The 20,896-nt window shown below is 52.0% G+C and overlaps 7 protein-coding genes across 7 annotated transcripts; 3 read left to right on the plus strand and 4 right to left on the minus strand.

Annotated features, from left to right (window-relative positions):
* Positions 1–873: 873 nt before the first annotated feature.
* Positions 874–5,231, minus strand: ASPZODRAFT_134075 (hypothetical protein). The gene is made up of 3 exons (XM_022723423.1): positions 4,077–5,231; positions 3,518–3,965; positions 874–3,428 (listed from the first exon to the last, which is right to left on the minus strand). Exons 1-3 carry the CDS (start codon positions 5,073–5,075, stop codon positions 1,108–1,110), a joined length of 3,768 nt encoding a protein of 1,255 aa, XP_022579932.1. The 5' UTR covers positions 5,076–5,231; the 3' UTR covers positions 874–1,107.
* Positions 5,232–5,723: 492 nt separating this feature from the next.
* On the plus strand, positions 5,724–8,051 carry ASPZODRAFT_134078 (hypothetical protein). The gene is made up of 5 exons (XM_022723424.1): positions 5,724–6,338; positions 6,396–6,432; positions 6,496–6,615; positions 6,673–6,807; positions 6,867–8,051. Exons 1-5 carry the CDS (start codon positions 5,867–5,869, stop codon positions 7,774–7,776), a joined length of 1,674 nt encoding a protein of 557 aa, XP_022579933.1. The 5' UTR covers positions 5,724–5,866; the 3' UTR covers positions 7,777–8,051.
* A 335-nt stretch (positions 8,052–8,386) lies between these two features.
* Positions 8,387–10,240, minus strand: ASPZODRAFT_144055 (hypothetical protein; the record flags this gene model as incomplete). Its single annotated transcript, XM_022724977.1, has 2 exons — positions 8,387–9,733; positions 9,800–10,240. The coding sequence occupies 2 exons, from the start codon at positions 10,238–10,240 to the stop codon at positions 8,387–8,389; spliced, it is 1,788 nt and encodes a 595-aa protein (XP_022579934.1).
* Positions 10,241–11,299: 1,059 nt separating this feature from the next.
* ASPZODRAFT_134080 (hypothetical protein) lies at positions 11,300–13,706 on the plus strand. Its single transcript, XM_022723425.1, has one exon. It carries the CDS (start codon positions 11,619–11,621, stop codon positions 13,473–13,475), a length of 1,857 nt encoding a protein of 618 aa, XP_022579935.1. The 5' UTR covers positions 11,300–11,618; the 3' UTR covers positions 13,476–13,706.
* Positions 13,707–13,874: 168 nt separating this feature from the next.
* Positions 13,875–15,523, minus strand: ASPZODRAFT_134081 (hypothetical protein). The gene is made up of 3 exons (XM_022723426.1): positions 15,084–15,523; positions 14,476–15,001; positions 13,875–14,418 (listed from the first exon to the last, which is right to left on the minus strand). The coding sequence occupies exons 1-3, from the start codon at positions 15,212–15,214 to the stop codon at positions 14,242–14,244; spliced, it is 834 nt and encodes a 277-aa protein (XP_022579936.1). The 5' UTR covers positions 15,215–15,523; the 3' UTR covers positions 13,875–14,241.
* Positions 15,524–15,950: 427 nt separating this feature from the next.
* ASPZODRAFT_134084 (hypothetical protein) lies at positions 15,951–18,141 on the minus strand. The gene is made up of 5 exons (XM_022723427.1): positions 17,947–18,141; positions 17,611–17,747; positions 17,092–17,543; positions 16,605–17,033; positions 15,951–16,519 (listed from the first exon to the last, which is right to left on the minus strand). Exons 1-5 carry the CDS (start codon positions 17,961–17,963, stop codon positions 16,079–16,081), a joined length of 1,476 nt encoding a protein of 491 aa, XP_022579937.1. The 5' UTR covers positions 17,964–18,141; the 3' UTR covers positions 15,951–16,078.
* Positions 18,142–19,343: 1,202 nt separating this feature from the next.
* Positions 19,344–20,639, plus strand: ASPZODRAFT_153081 (hypothetical protein; the record flags this gene model as incomplete). The annotated part of the gene is made up of 1 exon (XM_022725934.1): positions 19,344–20,639. One exon carries the CDS (start codon positions 19,344–19,346, stop codon positions 20,637–20,639), a length of 1,296 nt encoding a protein of 431 aa, XP_022579938.1.
* Between the last annotated feature and the right edge of the window lie 257 nt (positions 20,640–20,896).

The following is a 20,896-nucleotide window of genomic DNA, read 5'->3' on the forward strand; positions in this document are numbered from 1 at the left end:
TCGTCTCTGTTCCAGGATGGAACCGCGGAATAACGACAAAAAAGAAGAAAGAAAAAAAAAAAACCAGAAAAAGCGCCCAAATAAACCCCATTGATTATTGCGACTGTTGACCAGCACAGTCGACCTCGTCTTCGACATTCTTTAAATTTCCTATCTGCTTCTCTTTACTATTGTCAGCCAACTGCAAGACGGCATCATGGAGATGTAACCATCGAGCCAACAGCTCTTTTGACCATGATGCCCACTACTCTACCACTCTTTGGACCTCTTTTCTTTTATTTCACTATTACCAATCAACCACTCACCAGTCATTCGACAGTTACAAATGAGTCGAAGGGGTCAACAGTAACCCAGCTCATCCACTCGACTGCTCAAACTCGTTATCTTGAGCATATATTTCCTTTTATCATGACCCAAGACAAAAAAAAAGATTCTACCTGATGCACGCTTTGATTTAAACAAGAAGTGACCACTGACTTCAGTCCATGAATGAAATGACCCTTTTTCATATATGAGATGAAATGAACCGCTACGACATGTGTGATGTCCTGAAATGCAAGCGTTGCCGAAATCCTGCTGCTCTCTGCCTTCTTACCTGTTCCTCAATTGAGAGCCTGTTGTCTCTTTCTTTCCCATCTTTTCCCATCTTTTCTATCGATCTGTCAGATTAGCCTTGTTTGTTCTTCCTGACATTTCCTTGATCTGTTTTTTCTTCCTTCTCTTCTTACCTGCTAGAGTACTCTAATTCTCCATGTAGCATTTTCGCTTTTTGGATAGTCTGGTTCGAGTCTCTATATTACCATTTTATAACTTATCTTCAAAGTAGATAGATCTACGTAGCCACGAATGAAAAAAAAAATAAAAATAAAAATATACAAGGCAAGCAAAAGTATTTGACTGCGGGACTAATTAACTAGCTCATTGCTCTCTGGAGTACAAGAAGATGATGACCAGATTGACCGAAACGCCCATTGCTTCAAGGGGGTATAAAAGAGGAGGTTGTTCCAGAATTTCACGTTCAAGGGCACAAAGAAAAGAAAAATGAAAGAAAAGGCAAAAACATCAGAAAAAACAAGGGGGGGAAAGGAAAGAAGTAGACCGAAAGATTCAACGTCTCTCCGTCTTTCTCTTCCGCTCTGCAAACACCGCCTCCAACTTGCGGATCTGGAGGGCGAGGCCCTTCTTCTCCGCGTTGGCGAGGAGCCACGTCTCCATCTTCTGGCGCACGTGCTTCATGGCCGCGAGGACGGGGAACGCCGCACGTACGCTGCGCGTATTTTCCTTTCCTTCCGGAACCGTGGTGACCGGACCGGACCGATCCGCCAGCTCCGTCCAGCGGTCCGACAGTGGATTGAGGAGGAGATCGAACACGTCGTTCCACAGCTCACGATCCCAGTAGCGCTTCAGGGACTCACGGATACGGTATGTCTTGTGTCCGGCGGCAACGGCGGCGGCAACGGTGGCGCGAGGGTTGGGACTGTTGCTGTGCTCGTTGCCGCGCGCGGCCGTCGTCGACTCGATGTACTTGCCAAAGAGCATCACGTGGATGGTGCCTGCCATGCCGTACAGGTCGATCTGGTGTGTCCAGGGCCGCATCTCCCGGATTTCGTTGCACTCGTGCGGGCCGGGCTCCCAGTCGGCGATGAACTGGACCGAGGGCTGGAAGGCGTGCATGTCGATCGCGCGGCCAAAGTCGATCAGGGCCAGGCCTTTGTTGCGCCAGCCGAAATTGCCGTCGGGCGAATAGTGGATTTCGCGCGGGTCCGCATTCTCGTCGTCTCCCCCGCAGTGTGACGGATTGGCCAGGCTGTTGGATATCTCATCAAATCGAACGAGACAGTTATCGGCCTTGATATCACCGTGCAGGATACCGCAGGCGTGAAGCGCTTCAACAGTCCGGAAAAGCTCCACCGCAAAGAACATGGCCAGGACTTCATCCATGCCAGGGTCGTTGCTGTTGGTCGCAAGATTTTCCTTTCGAATCACATTGATCAGATCAAGGAGTGTGCCCTGGTCCCGGTAGTCTTCCACCAGCAAGCTCTCCCCCTGGAAGATGTGCATCTCGTGTACACGGACAATGCTTTCTGCTGCACGAGAGAACTTTGGATGCTGGAACAACCGTTCGTGGGCCGCTTTGATCATATAGAATTCCCAGGGATTGGGCGGACCGACCTCGAGTTTGAGGGCTTCGAGTGCACCCCGGCCGAGCCCGCGCAGCTGTGACGCGTTGGTATGGGATCCTTCACTTTCTGGTTCCGAAGACTGATATTCCTCCAAGCTCTCTACACTTTCTGCGAGATAAACGGGAGCGTAGGCACCAGCGCCCAGTTCTCGCTTGATAATGTAGTTTCGTTCCGCACCAGAGATGTCTAGCGCAGGTGCCTCGAAGGCCGTCTTATCACCGCTCTTGGACCGCTTGCCAAGAGTCTTCGTGAACTTTCGAATCTCTGAAGCGTAATCTGAGTTCTGCGCGGAGTGATCAACGTAGCCGTGGTATGTAGACAAAGGTGGGTTCAGCGACAGAAGAATGGCCTCTCGAATGGCAGCAGTAGTAGGATTGCACTGCATGTCATCGATGACCACTTCCTTCTGAACATTGACCTTGGGTGAGCGACTCAACAGCGGGCTAGCACGCATCTTCTTCACCATTGGGCTCTGAGACACATCATCAGTAAAGCATGTGAATCTCTCCTCTTGCTGTGGAGTGCCTGCGATGGAAGGGCTGGAAAGAAGGTCACCGATGGCTGGGACCTTTGGGGGTGTCTGGTCGATAAAATGCATCGGTTTGGAAGGCGTTTTAGTATCGTACATGTGGTTGCGCGCCGCGGTCATGGATATGGAGTATTCAGTCCGCTCCACGATAGGAGTCATGAAAGGCAGTCGATTCTGGGCCATGATTGCTGGGTCGCGATAGGGTCCGTAGGGAGGATCGTAGTCTTCAGGCATTTCCGGTACGAACCTGCCTCTACCGTTGAGAGCGGCTGTGTCGTCTTCGAAGTCTTGAGGATCCTGAGATGAAGGGTGAGAATTATGAGAAGAAAGTTCCTGGTGATTGTGTTCTCTGGCTGTGAATTCAGTCCATTCACCAGGTGCAAGACTCTCAGCGTGGGTCTCATCACTATAACCATCTTCATCGGCACCCCCCTCAAAGAATCGGTGAGATGTATTGGTCTCATCCTCACCAAAGTCACTAGAAGCAGCTGAGATATGACCAGTACATGTACTCTCCCCAGCACTAGTGTAATCATCATCTTCATAGTCACTGCCGCAAAGACTATCTGCTCTTTCTTCAGTCTCAGCCTTGAGAGGCTGGTTGAAAATACTGTAAATCTCATCAGTTGCAGCCCGAGTATGAATAGTCATTGTTGGTTCTGCTGTGCTCTTGCGTCGAATCTTCGCTTTTGCTGGTGAATCGAAATTCATTTTTACTGCATGTCCAATCAGCCTCAGGTAAGCCCTACAGCAGATATTGCTTCCAAAGGGGCAGAAGAAAAGATAGAGGTGATATATTTCATACTTGTCTGGGGCTCTTCCTTGACCTCGCGCACTTTCAGTCGTCTTGCTTTTCCAGACTTGCCATCTATTTGATCGAATCTTTGTTCGTGCTGTCGCGCTTTTGTGTCATCTATGACCAGACCTTCGATGAGTTGGCTGGGAATTTCATTTTCGCAGCTACTGTCCGAATGTTTGCCAGTACCTTGCCTCGTCGACGGGACGTTGCCAGAGATCTGCTCTAGCGGTTGCTTGTATGCCTTCCAATCCATATCCATCCAGCCTCGGTTCATTGCCCTTAGCTCCTCGAAGCTGATCTCGTGGTTTGGGTTCCTGCGGTCGGGATATACTGCTTCAAGGTCGACAAAGACCCGTTCCCGTCGCCCAGAACGGGGGTTTATAGCTTCCCTTACATGATGTTCTGGAATCTGCTTAGGTTGGATTGCCTCTTTCTGGGATTGCTTTGATTGTGACTGAATACATAAAAGCGTAAAAACCAAAACGGTTCCATGCCACCAATTAGTCCTGCAATTGTAAATATGTGAGGATTTAGAGAAGGTGGTTTCGAATCAAATAGGACTCACCTCATCCCTGAAAATCGCCATTTTCTGCACTGGTGCAGGTTTCTTGCCAGCCTTCAATGTCTCCCCTGTCCAAGGCCTTGCCTCGACTTTATTTTCCTTCCTTCGGTCCGAAAGCGAGCCGATACCTTCCCACCCTGTTGTCTTCGCACCCAGAGCAGGCTGTTCGACTGACGCTGCGTCTGCATCGGAAAAGATCGCCATCTTTGGCTTTCCAGATTTTGTCTTCGAGCCGCCTCCAAGAGTAGGCCTATCAGGCTGTGCTTGCGGCTCCGATGATGGACTTTCGGCAGCTGCAGAAAACGGGTTGACTTTCGCGGCCAGCGCTGGACGAACCGCTGGTAATGCAGGCGACGAGGGTCCGGTGTCTTGTGTTCGTTGCTCATAGCGTTGTTGAAACTCGTTAAACTTCCGATGCAGTCGCTCGACAGGGCGAGCTTCACGCTGGAGACCAAGCATATATACCTCCTCTGCCTGAGACCACCTTCCAGCGCTTTCCAACCACGCCGCAAATTCTTCGTAAAAGAGCGCGAGACTCTCGCCAATGTGGTGGCGCGCTAAAAAGGCGAATGTTTCACGCGGCGCATCGGAAAACAGCCTGATATAATGAAGCCACAGACGCAGGTATCGAGGATCGTTTTTGTAATGTGGTGACGAGAGAAAGGCTTTGGTCGCCTTTTCGAGAAGGGGGAGAAGTCCGGACTCGGCAGTTGCCTGGGCGGACGGATAGGCGTTTAACATCCACTTAACATATCGGTCGTAAACATCAAGAGGGTCGTCTGATTCTCCAACGAGCTGTAGTTCGGCTTCGTATTCCTCCCTGATGGCGTCGTTCAGAGTCCTTGTGTCGTTTGGAGAAGGTGCAACATATTTGTCTCCTTCTTTGCCTGCTGAAAAGATGCGAGCAAGCTCTCTTGCCGATCGGCCTCCAGGTAAGGACTGGACGTTCTCCTTCTGGGCCTCGAGGATGTCGAAATCGACTGGGTCATTTGAGGTCGCCATCGCGACGACTGCTGTGTGTATTCAGTCAAACGAGTGGAACGAAGGAACGATCACTGGGTTGTTATCGAGTACAGGAGAAAAAAATTGAAGACGCTTGCTGTACCCGGTTTTTGTTGCTGATTCACTGCGTCTGAATCTGTCGCGAGTAATTTGTCGAGATTGCAGTCGTTGCTTTCTTTCTGTCTTGTCGATAATCGATAAACAGCGAAACACGTCGTTGCCCTGGAGACAGCCCACGTGACACGCTAGCCTTTTCTGTTCTACAGCCTTGAGATGAATAACCTCATAATTATATAAGAAGACTGCTAGGAAACACAGTGTAGGAAAGAAGATGTCAGTAAGGTTATTATAGTAGTCTCTTTTTCTTTCGACAGAAATTAGTATAGAGAACAATTGCCCTAGTTCTATGATAGCATAATAAGTAGCAAACAAGTCGTCTGTAGCAGTTAGATTATGACATACTAATCCATTACTCTTCCAGATCACTGGCTTATGGACTCCCCTAAGGCATCAGATATAGTCCCGCCCGCTCACCTTCATAATTGCATCAAAATATCTCGATCGAGGTCTTTTCCCTATTTTATTCCGGGATGCGGCAGAGGCTCAAAACGCTGTCTACGGAAGCCGAAACGTACCAAAACCGAACTCCTCCCTATCAAAGATACAACGGACCCCTTCCAGCACATTTCCACTGACTGGTTGGACTCAGCCTTGACTATTTCATCATTTCAAAGTCCCTGGACATTTCCTAGCTACTTGGGAATTCCAGTGCATCCATCTCCTGTTCTATTATGCCTCGTGGGTCTCGGAATAGAGCTCCCGGTGCTCTCAGTTCAGAAGCATCTTTGAATGCCAAACATAGCTCGTCACCGGTCTCGAGAGGAGGTGCTCAGAAAAGAAACATTGATGGGGCTGAAGGGCTTTCTCCCCGGAGGTCAAAACGTGTCAAAGGGAAAGAAGAGCATATCCCTCATGAAGATGAAACCGATATCAAGATAGAGGAAGATATCGAGATAAACACTAGAAAACACACCTCTCTGGCTTCCAAGGCCAGTCAAAAGAGACCGTCGGTCAAGCAGGAGGAAGAAGAGGAGGAATTTGAGTTGAAGCAAGAGGACGGCCAGGCAGCGAAAGCATCTGTGACTGAGAAGACGACAAGAAAGAGGAAGTCGAAAGAGGAAGCTAAAGCAGAGACAATGCCCTTGGCAGCTCGAACACAAGGGCTCCGAATGTTTGTAGGAGCCCATGTCAGTGCAGCAAAAGGTGATCTTCCTGCTTCTCCCTTGATCCTGTGTGTTTAATATTGACTTTATTCCCAAGGCGTTTTTAACGCTGTCAGCAACAGCACTCACATAGGGTGAATATCTCTCTAGCTCTTGGTTTCCCGCTCACTGGCAGAAAACTAACCTTGGCTTTCTAGTGGCAATGCCTTTGCCCTGTTCTTGAAGTCTCAGCGGAAATGGGACAATCCTCCGCTGCAGGATGACCATCGAGATCAGTTTCGACGTTTCTGTCATGAACAGAACTATGATGCATCAAAGTGAGTGCTTATACTAGTTCCGTATAGATGGGCTTATCTAGTTCACTGACATCTAAGATATGTCCTTCCCCATGGCTCATACCTCGTCAACTTAGCACAAGAAGACAAAGCCAAGGCCAAGCAGGCCTACGACTCTTTCTTAGATGATCTACGTCGCTGCGAGTCTCTCGGTATAACTCTTTATAATTTCCAGTAAGTAGTCAAGGGGTGTTGAATAAATGAAAAGATCTGAAAGCTTACCCAGTTTCCAGCCCCGGAAGTGCAAACCAAAGCAGTCTCCCCGACGCTCTCGCCCGTCTCGCAAAAGCCTTGACCAATGCCCTTTCAGAGACATCAACCGTGGTCCCTGTCCTTGAAACCATGTGCGGGCATGGTAGTACAATCGGAGGCTTCCTCTCCGAATTCCGTGATTTACTGGCGCTGATACCCAGTGAGCATCACCCCCGAATTGGGATCTGCATAGATACCTGCCACAGCTTTGCCGCTGGCTATGACCTTGCCTCTCCTGTCGGATTCCAATCCTTCTTGAAAGAGTTTGACGACCTGATCGGAATCAAACATCTCCGGGCTCTTCACCTGAATGATTCCAAGGCACCACGCGGAAGTAGGCGAGATCTGCACGCAAATATCGGTACGGGCTTCCTTGGCCTGCGTGCCTTTCATAATGTGATGAACGAACCTCGCTTTGAAGACATTCCGATGATTTTAGAAACACCTATTGATCGCCCCGAGGGCTCAGTTACGTCTACTTCCAAGACTGTTGCCTCAGCCGGCTGTCGGCATGACAATGATGAAGGCGATGCAGGGGGTGAGAGTGAAGTCGAGGTAAAGAAGAAAGGGAAGAAAAAGCCCGCGACCGCTAAGCCGGCCATGGTATCCGATCCGGAAATCTGGGCACGTGAGATCAAGTTGCTCGAGTCTCTGATTGGGATGGACCCTGAGGGATCCGAATTCAAGAGTCTAGAGGCGCAGTTGGCCGAAGAAGGACGAGAGATGCGGGAAAAGCAGCAGGCGCAGTACGAGAAGAAGCTCGAAGCAGAAGAGAAGAAACGAAATAAGGCCGTGAAGGGTCAGAAGACGCTGGTGGACATGATGAAGCCTGCCGCAAAGAAGTCGAAGAAGAAGCAAGAGCTCGCTTCGGACGATGAGCTTGAGACTTGACTTCCAAAATATAAAGCGTTCGATGTACCACAATTCTATCAATAGGAGCATCTAAAATTATACGGTGCATACTGCCAAAGACGAGTACTGCTATAAATCATATTCTAGACACCGTCAACCGAAGCAATGGTATCATCTAATAGAGAACTATTCCAGAATCCACCTCAAGATGTCCGTGAATTACACCCCCCAGAGAGACTAAAAACAGTCAAAAATCCCTCTCAGCCAGCTCTCAGGAACAGGGTATACATAGATAAAGCAAGGAATGACGGCACAGACAGGTCTAAATAGAAGGCCAGAACGGACGAAAGGAGAAAGAAAAGGTGACGGTGGATAGGTAGGGACTTATTTAATATTCAAGGAAACCCGTTTCCTCCTAGATAGCAAGAAAAAAAAAAAGTCACACCTCCATATTCTGGACATGAGAAAGCCGATAAACTGGTTTTAAAGGAGAAAAAAGTAACCTGAGACTGATAGTCACATAATGATACCTGTAGCGTACGACCAAGGAAGCAAACAGTTTTCCGGGGGCGTCCAGGCCCCGTTCAGCGTGAAAACTGGGTAAAACGGTATTTTTTCCCCCTTGGATGAAATATAAAGAATACTCTGCTCACGCATGGCGTTCAGGGGAGACAGAAGAAGCCGAATGGCTTCCAGGGCTTGAACCACGTTCAATCGGACGGAGCGAGCGGTCATGGTCGGGACCCCCAAATGTGTGCTTTAGGGGGGATGCAGACACTATACGAGGAGAGATTTGGCGATCCTGTTCCCCAATGCCTGGAGTGGGAATCGACAGACTCTGTACACCACTGCTGGCACCGCTCGTACGAACACGGAACGAGTTCCGACCACCAGAAACCCCCTCGGATGGAGAGGTGTTGCGAGAGTCTCGGGAAGGGTTCGTGGCTCCTTCCTCGGAATTGAGAAGGCCTCGATACTCACCGCGACCGTCCTGCACGGGACTAAAGTCGTCTGAATCGGATCCAGGGTTTGGGCTTCGGTCCAAGGCATCCTCCTTGGCCTCGCTGCGCATCTTTGAGATCTTCATGTAATTGTATGAGGCGATGCTGCCGATCGTAACAACCAGCCCAGTCACATTGACTGTCGTGAGTCGGTCATGAAAAACGACGCCAGCAGCGCTGATTGTAACTACCTCTTTGAAGATGCCGCAAATGCTCAAGGTGACGACTGACGAGCGTTTGAGCAGCGCAAATTCGGAAGAAATCATACAGAACGCCAGCAGCCCGGGAAAGACTAAAAGGAGGATCGCGTGTGAGATTCCATGGCTTTCTGCAAGAGCTCTAAAGCCTTGTGCGATCTCCACAGGGCCCTCAACTGTAAGAGCTATAACAATAAGAGAAAGGAACATGACCGGGTTGAGGAAAAAGAGTGTTGAGAACGGATTTGACGTGGCAGGGTGGCGAAGGAGGAGGATCTGGGTGAGCCCCCATCGGAAGCCCGAGAAGAAAGCGGATGCAATGACCAATGCAAAGCCAACCGCATTGAAGGCGGTTTCCCCAGCCACCATCATGATCACACCAATGGTCATCGTTGCGATGATGATAATGAGTTTAAGAGATGGAGCCTCCAGGCGGAACACAAAAGCAAAGAGAAGCACAAAGGCAAGAGCAGAGGATTTGCACATGGTGAGGAACGTGAGTGAGATGAACCGCAGCGACATGTTGCCGAGGCCAATGTCGAGCGACGTCGCTACGCCGCATGGAACCAGACGAGTGAAATAGAACATCTTTGTGACCACCGGCCTGGGTTCATCTGAGGATCCATGAGCGGCAGTGGACAGAGACGAGCTGCGAGGTCGTAAAGAAGGGAACAGCCAGAGGATACACGAGGAGAGCAGGAATTGAACGACCATATGCAAACTGGTGGTAAATAGCGGGAAAGGAAACACCACCTTCTCCTCCTCGTTGGCTCGATCCGAGAACATCCACTTGTTATACTGCAAGAAGAGAGGTGGTCAGCTGGTTAATTGAGAGTAGGCCAAACACATGGAGCAAACACTCACGATGGAGATGGCTAGCGAAAAGAAATACCATAGCCCGATCAGACAGGCGTTGGCCAGCAATCGCTTCATCACGGTTCTATCAGCCACACCCAAGCCATACGGATTGTGCTGCGAGGTCTTGACATCTGCAATCCGAGCATCCAACTGTCTCCGCTGTTTCCGTCGTCGCCGTTGTCGTTGTCGTCGTTGCTTCGCCGTAAGACCCGTCTCCTCGTCATCATGAAGATCGTTGTCAGAACTCATGTAATCCATCTCCACGCTCTCTGCAATAGATGAGAGATCCGAGCAGTCCGGCTCCTCCAGATTCAATGGCTTCTGATCTTCGCGCTGGCCGTCCTCCCTTTGCTCCCCCGGCCCTGAAGAGATTTGTGATGAAGGTCCAGCGCCAGCAAGAACCGAGCTCCGACGTCGATGGTGGCCTCTAGCAGGATCCAAACCCATACTGAACAATGCTCGACTGTCGGATTACGTAGCTCCTATGACGGCATATGGACCGTCGACACAGTAATCAGACCGCAAGCTGGCGTAGGCAAACGATGGTGGAAGTCAGGCACACGAGCGGCGACGATCTTCGATAGAGCGTGTAGGGAACGAGCGGTGACCCACGAAAGGGGCGCGTTTGGTTGGACAAAAGGGAGGGGAAACACCCCTCGATGGAATATAGAAAAACCGAAATGAATGTCGGTCAGGAGGGGGAAATATCCTCGAAGGTGAAAAAGAGAGACAGAAGAGGGAAAAGGAAGGGGAGAAGCTGAAGGGGCCGGTCGTGTGAGGTTGAGCGCCGCAGAGCACTGACACTGTCAGACCCGGTCGGGCTGGAGAGGGGGAAAGCAAAACACAACAAACTGCAGCATCAACGAGAGGAGAACAACGAGAGCTCACGTCTGGGAGCCTGGAAGCCTGGGAGCCTCCAGGGCGACAAGGATAAATGGCGAAAATTAGCAACTGGACGAGCTCATCGCCAACAGGCCTGCTGGCAGCTTGTTTCTCGTGGGTGGCTCAGTTTCTCAGTGCCGGGCGATCCGGAAGATCTTCCAGGGACTGACTATATTTTTCTTGATTCCAGGGAGCGATAGGCAGGATCAGAATTCCGGAGGATTTATCGCGAAACGGGGGAAAGATGAAGTTGCGATGAATGGGTCGATGACGGTCACACTGAGCTTGATAAGAGTTTCGAGTTTCGCTCTACCAGACGGAGGGGACAGCACAAGAATCGGTCAGCAAGAAACACGGGTGATTAGGCTGTTTTTTTTTTTATCTCCCAATGCATCTCGCATTGATCGATCGATTGATTTGCTTGGCAATTTGATTGTGCCCTGTTGCTCGACTTGCTGGTGATTTGCTGGGCCAGCTGCTTGGGACCCAGTGGACCGACCGAAGATGATGAGAGAAGACGAGACGACAACGATGATGATGAGGAATAATGATCGAATGATCAACTGGAGCTATGTTATGATCTCAGCTACGTGCCGGAGGAAACTGTCCCAAGCTTTTTTTCCTCCGATGCTACTGCGTGGCAGTATGCCCATACCCAAGGAGCGGTGCATGGAACTGCTTTCCCACAGGATGACCTCAGAGCCATCATCATGTCGTTTATCACGCAGGGGGCATACATACTGCTGAGTAGCAGGCCATCCTATAGACCTCTGTTTTTCCTGTCGTCGGAACTGAAACTCGTTGCCATTGCGATATCAGTCCTTCGTTCGCCGAATCATTCGCCTTTCCCTGACCAGACAGTTTCCATTTCACTGCAGTATACCTGTCCTGCAGATTGGTTTTTCCTGATTTCTAAAATTTGTGTCTCTTGCTCTGAGCGAACATGGCCAATACAGCAAGCGGGTATAACGCCATTGAAGATTATGGCTTGATTGGAGATATGCACACCTGCGCCCTGGTCAGCAAGGAAGGAAGCTTGGATTTCATGTGCTGGCCCGTTTTTGACTCGCCTTCGGTCTTCTGTCGCCTGTTGGACAAGAACAAAGGCGGTTACTTTAACATCAGCCCGAATGACTCTGCTCTCAGCAAGCAACGGTACCTGCCGTACACGAACCTCTTGGAGACACGATGGATCAATGAAGGTGGCGTGGTCACCCTTCTGGATTACTTCCCTGTCTCTCCCAAGAGGACGCCTCAGTCGGAGCGTATCCTCTCCGGCTTCTGCCCCTGCAACGAGCCCGAGGCGAATCGTTTCAAGTCAGGCCTTCGCCATTCGTCGGTCATTCGAAAGCTCGACTGCTCCCGAGGCTCAATGGAGATGCAAATCGAGATCTTCCCGGCCTTCAACTATGCGCGAGACGCGCATACGGCCCGCTGCAAGTTGATGGATAATCTAGCTGACAACCGGCTGCAGACGATCCATTTCGAGAGTCCTTCGGAGAAACTGCAGGTGGAAATCTTTGCCGACTCGAAGGAGCCCGACAAACTAGGCTTTCCGCAGGCCCGATTTGAGATGCAGGAGAAGCCTGACATGCTGGGCCGCGGGCTGGTGGCCAACGTAAGGCTGACTGAAGGCCAGGCACTCACCTTCGTCATCCACAGTCCCGAGAAGGTGATGCCCAGTGAGAACACGGTAGGCGCGCACCTCAACCGGATGGAGAACGAGACGTTCGATTTCTGGACCGAATGGACGCGCAAATGCACGTTTCGCGGGCATTACCGCGAAACGGTCGAGCGGAGCTTGCTTATCCTAAAGCTGTTGACCTACAAGCCCACCGGGGCCATTGTGGCCGCACCGACGTTTTCGCTGCCAGAGGATGTCGGCGGCTCTCGCAATTGGGACTACCGCTACTCCTGGGTGCGCGACACGTCGTTCACGCTGTACGTATTTCTCAAGATGGGTTACAGCGACGAAGCCGAGGCGTACGTGGGCTTCATTTTTGAGCGGATCCTGCAACCAACCACCAAGGCGGCCACGGATAGACGCCCTCTACTACCCCTCATGTTCACGATCCGCGGTGAGACCGAAATCCCCGAGCTTGAGCTAGAACACCTCGAAGGATACAAGGGCAGCAAGCCCGTGCGGGTCGGCAACGCGGCCGTCTTCCACACGCAGCTGGACATCTACGGTGAGCTCCTGGACAGCATCTACCTGTACAACAAGCATGGCAACCCCATCACGTACGACCAGTGGCTGGCGATCCGCAAAATGGTCAACTACGTGATTGAGATCCGCAACGAGAAAGACATGTCTATCTGGGAGTCCCGCGGGCAGATCCAGAACTTCATCTTCTCCAAGATCATGCTCTGGGTGGCCCTGGACCGGGGGATCCGTCTAGCCGAGAAACGGTCCAGCCTGCCGTGTCCCGACCGGGAGAAATGGCTCAAGGTCCGCGACGAGATGTACGACCAGATCATGGAGAAAGGTTACAACCAAGAGCGCGGCCATTTCTGCCAGAGCTTTGAGAGCCGCGAGGTCCTCGACGCCGCCATCATGATCGCCCCCTTGGTCTTCTTCCTGCCCCCCAACGACCCCCGCTTTCTCAGCACCCTGCAGAAAGTCCTAGATACTCCGGAGAAGGACGGCTTGTCCAGCGCCAAACTGGTGTTCCGATATGACCACATCAAGGCCAACGATGGTGCGTCCCTTTTTACTCCTTCGCCATACTTTGCCTCAGTGTCCCTCCAGTCACTTCACCGTTACACGGTTGCCTTCAGTCAGAATCAAAATCGCTTGTAACTGTTCTCACTAACAGTTGTCCTTTCTAGGCGTCGCCGGCGGCGAAGGCGCATTCATCATGGTGACATTCTGGCTTGTGGAAGCCATGGCTCGTGTAAGTATAGCTGCAGGGCTATCCTTGATATCTCGCCGCGTATTCAAAAAAAAAAAAAAAAGAAAGAAAGAAAGAAAAGAAAATCAAACCAGCTCACTTTTTAGGCCGCTAAATATTCCACCCCAATCCCGCACCTGTGGAAGACCGCGCTGGGCCACTTCGACAACATCCTCTCCTACGCAAACCACCTGGGCATGTTCTCCGAAGAGGTCGCTGTCTCGGGTGAGCAGATGGGAAATACCCCTCAGGCATTCAGCCATTTGGCCTGCATTAGTGCGGCGATTAATCTCGAGAAGCTCGGACAGGATGAGGAGGTGTAATCACTTTTGATAGGCCTATTGATAGATTGAGATTAGATTAATAGTTTAGTTTTAATTCACTTTTACAGTTCTCTTTCAACCTTTGGATAAGCATTTGTTCTCATGCTATGGAACGCTAGAGAGAGCCAGATACCTGACTGCTTTCCATCGGATCAACCCTCCCCCTATCGTTGTGGTGTGGGTGGTGAGCCCACGACCTACATTTTTGATACTTTCGTACCCGTCGTAGTAATCTCCCCCCCTTTTTTTCGTCCTTTTCCCCACCGTCTTTCTACAAGATATTCTTGTGTTCGACGCTTCAGAGGGGGTTCATCTGGTGAGTTCTCCCAACCCTCATGCTGGTTTCCCATGCTTATCCGCCCTTGCGCTGTCCAGCAGCACCCGGCCCCGGCGAGGAGGACAGACTGCTGGGCTGGGCTTTGGCCGAGGCAGGCCCGGGCGTCCCAGCGGAGCTGCGCGGGAACGAGCTGGCGGTGCTCATCGTAGCGCTGGCGCTGCGGAGTTCGATCTTCTTGCGTTCCATCTCGAGCTGGAAATGTTATTTTTTTTACACAGGAAAATGTGATGATGGTTCAGTTTTACGTACCACTTTGCGGACCCGAGCAAGAGCAGCGGTATCCCCCGCGTGTAAAGATTGGCAGTCTTCCACGCGGTAAGGGGATGCAATGGCGACGGCATCGGCGACGATGATACTCGTTCCGTCCCAGTGGGCGGGCATGGTCCGACTGAAGGCGTCGAACAGGTCTTGTCCTTCGCGGGTGACACCCTTGCCGCGCTTGGTTTCGAGCTCTTGCAGCTTTCCAACGGCTGTGGCTTCGCGGTTCTTCAACGCGCGGATATCGAGAGCGTGCAGGGACGGGGTCGCATCTGTGAAGCAGGGGGCACCGGCCGCGGTGGACGACGGCGCTAACGAGAGAAGCTGGAAGGACTGGATACGGGAGATGGGGACGATGTGGTAGTCGCCCGCCTGGGTCAGCGTCGACTCTGTGGCGCTAGCCGGTGTGGGAGGGGGCGTGGATGTATTGATCGCGACAAGATTCGTGATCGGACAGGCCGTGAACAATGTTCCTTCCAAGGTCGACGACGTGGGCGGTGCCGTAGTGATGCGGACGCTATCTTCATCAGTCTCATCTTTTCGTTTTTGGTAGCGGTAGCTGTAGCTGTAGCGGTAGCTGTAGCTGTATTTCTGCTTACCGCGCCCCAATCGCACCGCTTAATGCCACCTCCAGAGGAACCATTGCAGCTGCCATTCCCGGTCCTCCCGCTGCACCTGATCCTTGTGTTGATGGTCTCCCTGTAAGGGACTGACGCTTGTTCTCTGCCATATAAACCTCTCTCTTGACTCTTATAGACTCCTACCGTGGACGAAACGCAGTGATTTCGAAGCTCCTCCGATCGGCCAGGTCAACCAGCATTGGAACACACCCCCTATCTTCCACCCTGCTGTGTGGTATCCTGTTCGTCCAGCCAGTACCCTCCCACTTTCCTCTGGACCAGCTCTCTCTCTCTGTCTCTCCCCACGGCGACTCCGGAAATAACGGGCGAGAGGAGGAGGGGGGGTAGGAACCCAAAGAAGAAGCGAAAAGAAGAACAAACAGTAGATAAAACGCAGGGGGTTAAAATAAAAAACCTCCTACTCAGCGTGCCGGCCTTGGGAGGGTTTGTCACGCGCAGCTTTCGAAGGGTGAGGCTGCAGCAGGGTGTTCACTACCTAACTGTCCAGCACACGCGATGATGGAGCAAGTCCGACGTTGCACAATGGGCGGCCCGATGTGGTTTAGCGCTAATATGGCGTCTCTGCAGAATCAAGGTACATAATAATAATAATAATGATAATAATAATGATAACAATAATAACAATACCAATGTCTTTTGATGAGTGAATTGTATTAGTTGAAACTGATTATGGAGGGGTATCATTAATTAGAAGCTGGAAAATTGATTTCATCTTCTCATCTTGTCATAAATCGGGAGTGTCACAAATCCATACAATCAAGATGACTACTGAACATAGAAAGGTGAAAAAAATGAATATTGATCTAAATACATGGCATAGTTACTAGGGGGGTTTTTTTTACCATCAGCATTCTATCTCCGCGGAGTACTCTTGTCATACGAGTACTCCCTTACGGAAAACCAGTCAGTCACACGTCCAGCGCAAACACAAACACTCTCCCGTCATCAGCCTCTTAAACAATGTAGGTCGAGGCAGAGACGTCACCACCACGGCCGGTCCAGTTGACATGGATGTCCGTGTCAATAGGGTACTTCTCGCTGGCAAACTCGGGCTTGATGCGGAAGGTGTGGGCACCGAAGTAGTCACGCTGGGCCTGCAGCAGGTTGGCAGGGAGGTCCTTGGTGCGGTATCCGTCGTAGAAGCTGAGCGCAGTGCTGAAGGCGGGGAGAGGGATACCCCACAGGGCAGACTTGCTGACCACGTTTCTCCAGCCGCCCTGGGCCTTGTGGATGGCCTGGTTGAAGAAGTCATCGAACAGCAAGTTCTCGAGGTCGGGGTTGTTGCGGTACGCGTTGGTGATGTCCTTGAGGAAGACGGAACGGATGATGCAGCCACCACGCCACATCAGGGCAATGGAGGGCTTGTTGAGCTTCCAGCCGTACTCCTTGGCAGCCTAAAAAGATATATATTAGTCTCTCTTTCTTTCTACAACAACAAGAACAGAAAAAAAAAAGGAAAAAGAAAAAAGAAAAACCTACGTTCTGGATGAGCATAAAGCCCTGGGCATAAGAGATGATCTTAGAGGCGTAGAGGGCCTGCTCAAGGTCGTCGATGAAAGCCTGCTTGTCACCGGTGTATTCAGGGGTAGGGCCGCCCAGGATCTTGCTGGCGCGGACACGCTCGTCCTTGATGGCACTCAGGCAACGAGCGAAGACAGCCTCGCCGATGAGGGTGACGGGCATGCCGAGGTCGAGGGCGTTGATGGCGGTCCACTTGCCGGTACCCTTCTGGCCAGCCTTGTCGAGGATCTTCTCGACGAGAGGGGTGTTGTCGTCGTCAGTGTAGTAGAGAACGTCGCGGGTGATCTCGATCAGGAAGGAGTCCAGAACACCGGTGTTCCACTTGGCGAACACGTCGGCGATCTCCTTGACAGACAGGCCCAGCCCACGCTTAAGAAGGTCGTACGCCTATAAGGTGTGAATGGATTAGTGATGTCCGTCAGGAAACAAGAATAGGAGGGAATACCTCGCAGATCAGCTGCATGTCACCGTACTCAATACCGTTGTGGACCATCTTGATGTAATGACCGGAACCGGCATCACCGACCCAGTCGCAGCAGGCCTCACCGTCGCTCTTGGCGGCGATGCTCTGGAAGATATCCTTGATGTAAGGCCAGGCCTCCTCGTGGCCACCAGGCATGAGCGAGGGGCCGTAGCGGGCACCCTCCTCACCACCGGAGACACCACTGCCGACGAAACGGATGCCCTTCTTGGCGAGGTAATCCGTGCGGCGGTTGCTGTCGGGGAAGTGGGAGTTACCACCGTCGATGATGATGTCGCCCTCCTCGAGGTGAGGCAGCAGCGACTCGATGAAGTCGTCAACGGGCTTGCCGGCCATGACCAGCAGCATGACACGACGGGGTCTCTTCAGCTTGGCGCAGAACTCCTCAATGGAGTGAGCACCGACGATCGACTTGCCTAGGGGGGGAAACCCAGATCAGCCATGAACGAACTATTTTTTTTTCTTCTTCCTCTCTTTTCTTACCCTTGGCTTCATTGGCAAGGAAACGGTCGACCTTGGAGGTGGTACGGTTGTAGGCGCAGACGGTGAAACCGTGATCGGCAACGTTCAGGATCAGGTTCTGGCCCATGACGGCCAGACCGATGAGGCCAAAGTCCGCACTGGGTATAGGACGCCCCGGAGCACCGACATTGATGCCGGCGAGACGGGCGCTGGAGTCAGTTCAGAACGTCTCAAGACCAAACGATTGTGAACCCAGAAACTCGGATTCCAAAAAAAAAAATCCACCAGCCTCGCCAGACAGGGTCTTCTTCCCGGGGTAAGGGGTTCACCAAGCAGGGGAGGGGCAACTCGACTCACACAGCTTGATCGGCCATGACGACAAGAGGAGGGGTAGCTCTTTGATCTGGACGGAGGAATGTGAACGCAAGGGCGAGGGAGTCTCAGCAGACGATCTGGAGATAGACGTGGACTGGGAAAGGAGTGGAGAGAAGAAGGAGGGACTGGTGGATTGGATATATTGCCAGAGAAGAGGCTTTTGCTCCGGGAATCGCTGGGGGAGGGGCAACCACGGAGCGCAGGCGAAGCTAAAAAGACAGGCCTCATTGCCTACAATAATCCGGACCAGGCCGGCTTACGGAGCAAGGTTCCGTCATGGTGGGACGTTGAGGCGGGGCAGACCAGGAGCAGAGTCGCCCGGTGAAGAGACCCCCACGGAATGAGATAGTAGTCAAGAGTATTATTATTATTACTATTGTTGAAGAGGAGGGAGGATGTTGAATAAGGGTTTCTCAGGTGGTGGGGTTCTATATAATTGCTATTGTGTTGAAGATGAGGGTATACAGACTCCAGAGGACCAGAGCACTACAGTATGTAGTAGTGTATACTGTTAGTTACTAGGTACAGAGTACGGATACCATATAACTAACTAGTAGGTGGTACACTACTGATTAATACCTCTCAGTCATCAGAACCGATGCTATGTCAGACAGGGCGGCTAATTGCATTTATTAAACGGCTATCGTCCCTCAGACACTGAGGCGGTCCTCATATCGTAGAGGGTGACGGCGGGGCTGTGATGGAGGGGCAGAGAACCGCCCAAGAGAGGATCTTCGGTGAAGCGCATGTCGTAATTCTGTGGACGAGGACCTCCGTTGTCGCCAGACTCACAGGATCTCCTTTTTGCAAGGATTCGCCGGGTTCATTTCATTTGGTCTCTGCAAGGTAATAAGCAAGATAGTTATAACTACCTAAACATTAACTACCTAGGTGGTTAACTAGGTAACTCCGTACTGGTCTTTGCGCAGCCAGATTGGCTTAGCGCTGGCTGTGTGCTGATGTAAGGGACAAGTGTGGCTGAGGTGATGTGGCTGGTTGCTACGGAATGGCGCAGAGACCATTAGTGTGTTTTTTTTGCAGCCGCAGACGACGAGCTCTGCTTCATCTCACTTTATCTCTGAATCCACGCAGAACGCTCTTGAGATTGCATCAAGACTGTCAACTACCTTCTGTCAGCCTGATCGGGGACTTGCTTGTCTCTTCCGGTATTTTGCTGCCGGTCTTGAGAGTCCGACTTCATCCTACCAGCGAGGCGTGGATTCTAGCGCAAGACTTCTTCCCCTAATCCTCTCAGGCGTGACGTGACGTCTGGCGTATGACTGCTGCGTCGGTCAGACCCTGAAGGTACGTTGTTGCTGCTGATACTTCGGTGGTACATTTTATACGTCCAACGTCTCTGTTCGAACTCTCCATTCATCATGTCCCTTCCGCCACCTCCAGGTCTCGGCCAGAAACCCTCGTCGCTTCCGCCGCGGCCCCCGTCCTCGTCGACTACAGACCCGTCCTCCTTCAAGCCTGCGTATTCTGCAGCGCCGTCATATTCTTCGTCCGGTACCAGCAGTGGGTATGGCGGGAATACCCCTCGTTCGGGCTATAGCAATACCTTCACGGCCTTCCAGCCCCGTTCGGTAGCTTCCAACCAACCCTACCGTACCAGTAGTCCCGCCGTTTCTGCACCCCCAGGCTCATCGGCTGGGTATCCCGCCGCTCCTCCGACCACGAGCTACGGTGGTGGTGCTGGTGGTGGCGGTGGTGCCACCGGCTACCGACAGTCGCAACAATCCTACCCGGGAGCCCCCTCATATTATGGCCAGTCGCAATACAACAATGGTGGTAACTACGGATCTACGGTCCCCCAGATCCAGAACCCTTTTGCTCCCCCCACGGGATCGGAGCAGCGGCCGAGCGGCGGCTATGGTGGTGGCCGAGGAAGGAACACTAACTACCGCAACGAGTCTGGTCTCGACCCAGAAACGGAGGCGCAGATTGCGCAATGGCAGAGTGCCTACGCATCAAAAGAGGAGACTGCGATGATGGGTCATCATCATCATCAGCATCAGCATCATCAAAGGGGTCCCGGACGACGCGATGGACTTCTCCAGCCCGGCGCGGGGCCTACTACGACAGGAACCAATACACCCACCCCGGCGGGCAGCAACACCCCCGTGCCCGTCCCCGGCCCGGCCCCGACGAACACAACTGATAGCAAGACCGTTGTCCGATCCGGGGGTGGCCAGACATGGACCGACTCCACGCTGCTGGAATGGGATCCGGCGCACTTCCGGCTCTTTGTGGGGAACCTCGCCGGCGAGGTGACCGACGACTCGTTGCTCAAGGCTTTCACCAAGTACACGTCTGTGCAGAAGGCGCGGGTGATCCGCGACAAGCGCACGCAGAAGAGCAAAGGGTTTGGCTTTGTCAGTTTCAGTGACGGCGACGACTACTTCAAGGCCGCCCGCGAGATGCAGGGCAAATATATCGGCTCGCATCCTATCCTCCTCCGCCGGGCCACGACGGAGGTGCGCCCCTCGTCAGGAGCGGGAGGCAAGGGAGGGAGGAAACACGGCGGTGGTCGAGCCGGCGCCGGCGCTGGTGCTGGCGGCGGTGGAGGAGGAGGAGGAGGAGGAGCACCAGGCAGCGGCAGTGGTAAGACCAAGCCGGATGGAGTGAAGAAACCCGGCAAGACTAAAGGCGGGTTGAAGCTATTAGGATGATCAATTTCTTTTTTTTTTTTTCTTTTTTTTTTTTTTTTTTGGGATCGCCAGAGTTTAATCTTCCAAGGCTCGGCTTTTGCTTCGACTCAATAGCCGATAATAGGATCTTGATAAGCTGGACGAGTCTTCACCGAGTCATCTCCACTATTCGTCCGCATGATAGTAAATATTCCCTGTTTCTATATGGTTCTGTGTCTAGAATGTTCCTACAGTCATGATGGAGCGATTTTCAAGAGGTGTATGGAATTTCGCACCAA

The sequence above is a fragment of the Penicilliopsis zonata genome (assembly GCF_001890105.1).
Source record: "Penicilliopsis zonata CBS 506.65 unplaced genomic scaffold ASPZOscaffold_11, whole genome shotgun sequence".
Taxonomy (NCBI): domain Eukaryota; kingdom Fungi; phylum Ascomycota; class Eurotiomycetes; order Eurotiales; family Aspergillaceae; genus Penicilliopsis; species Penicilliopsis zonata.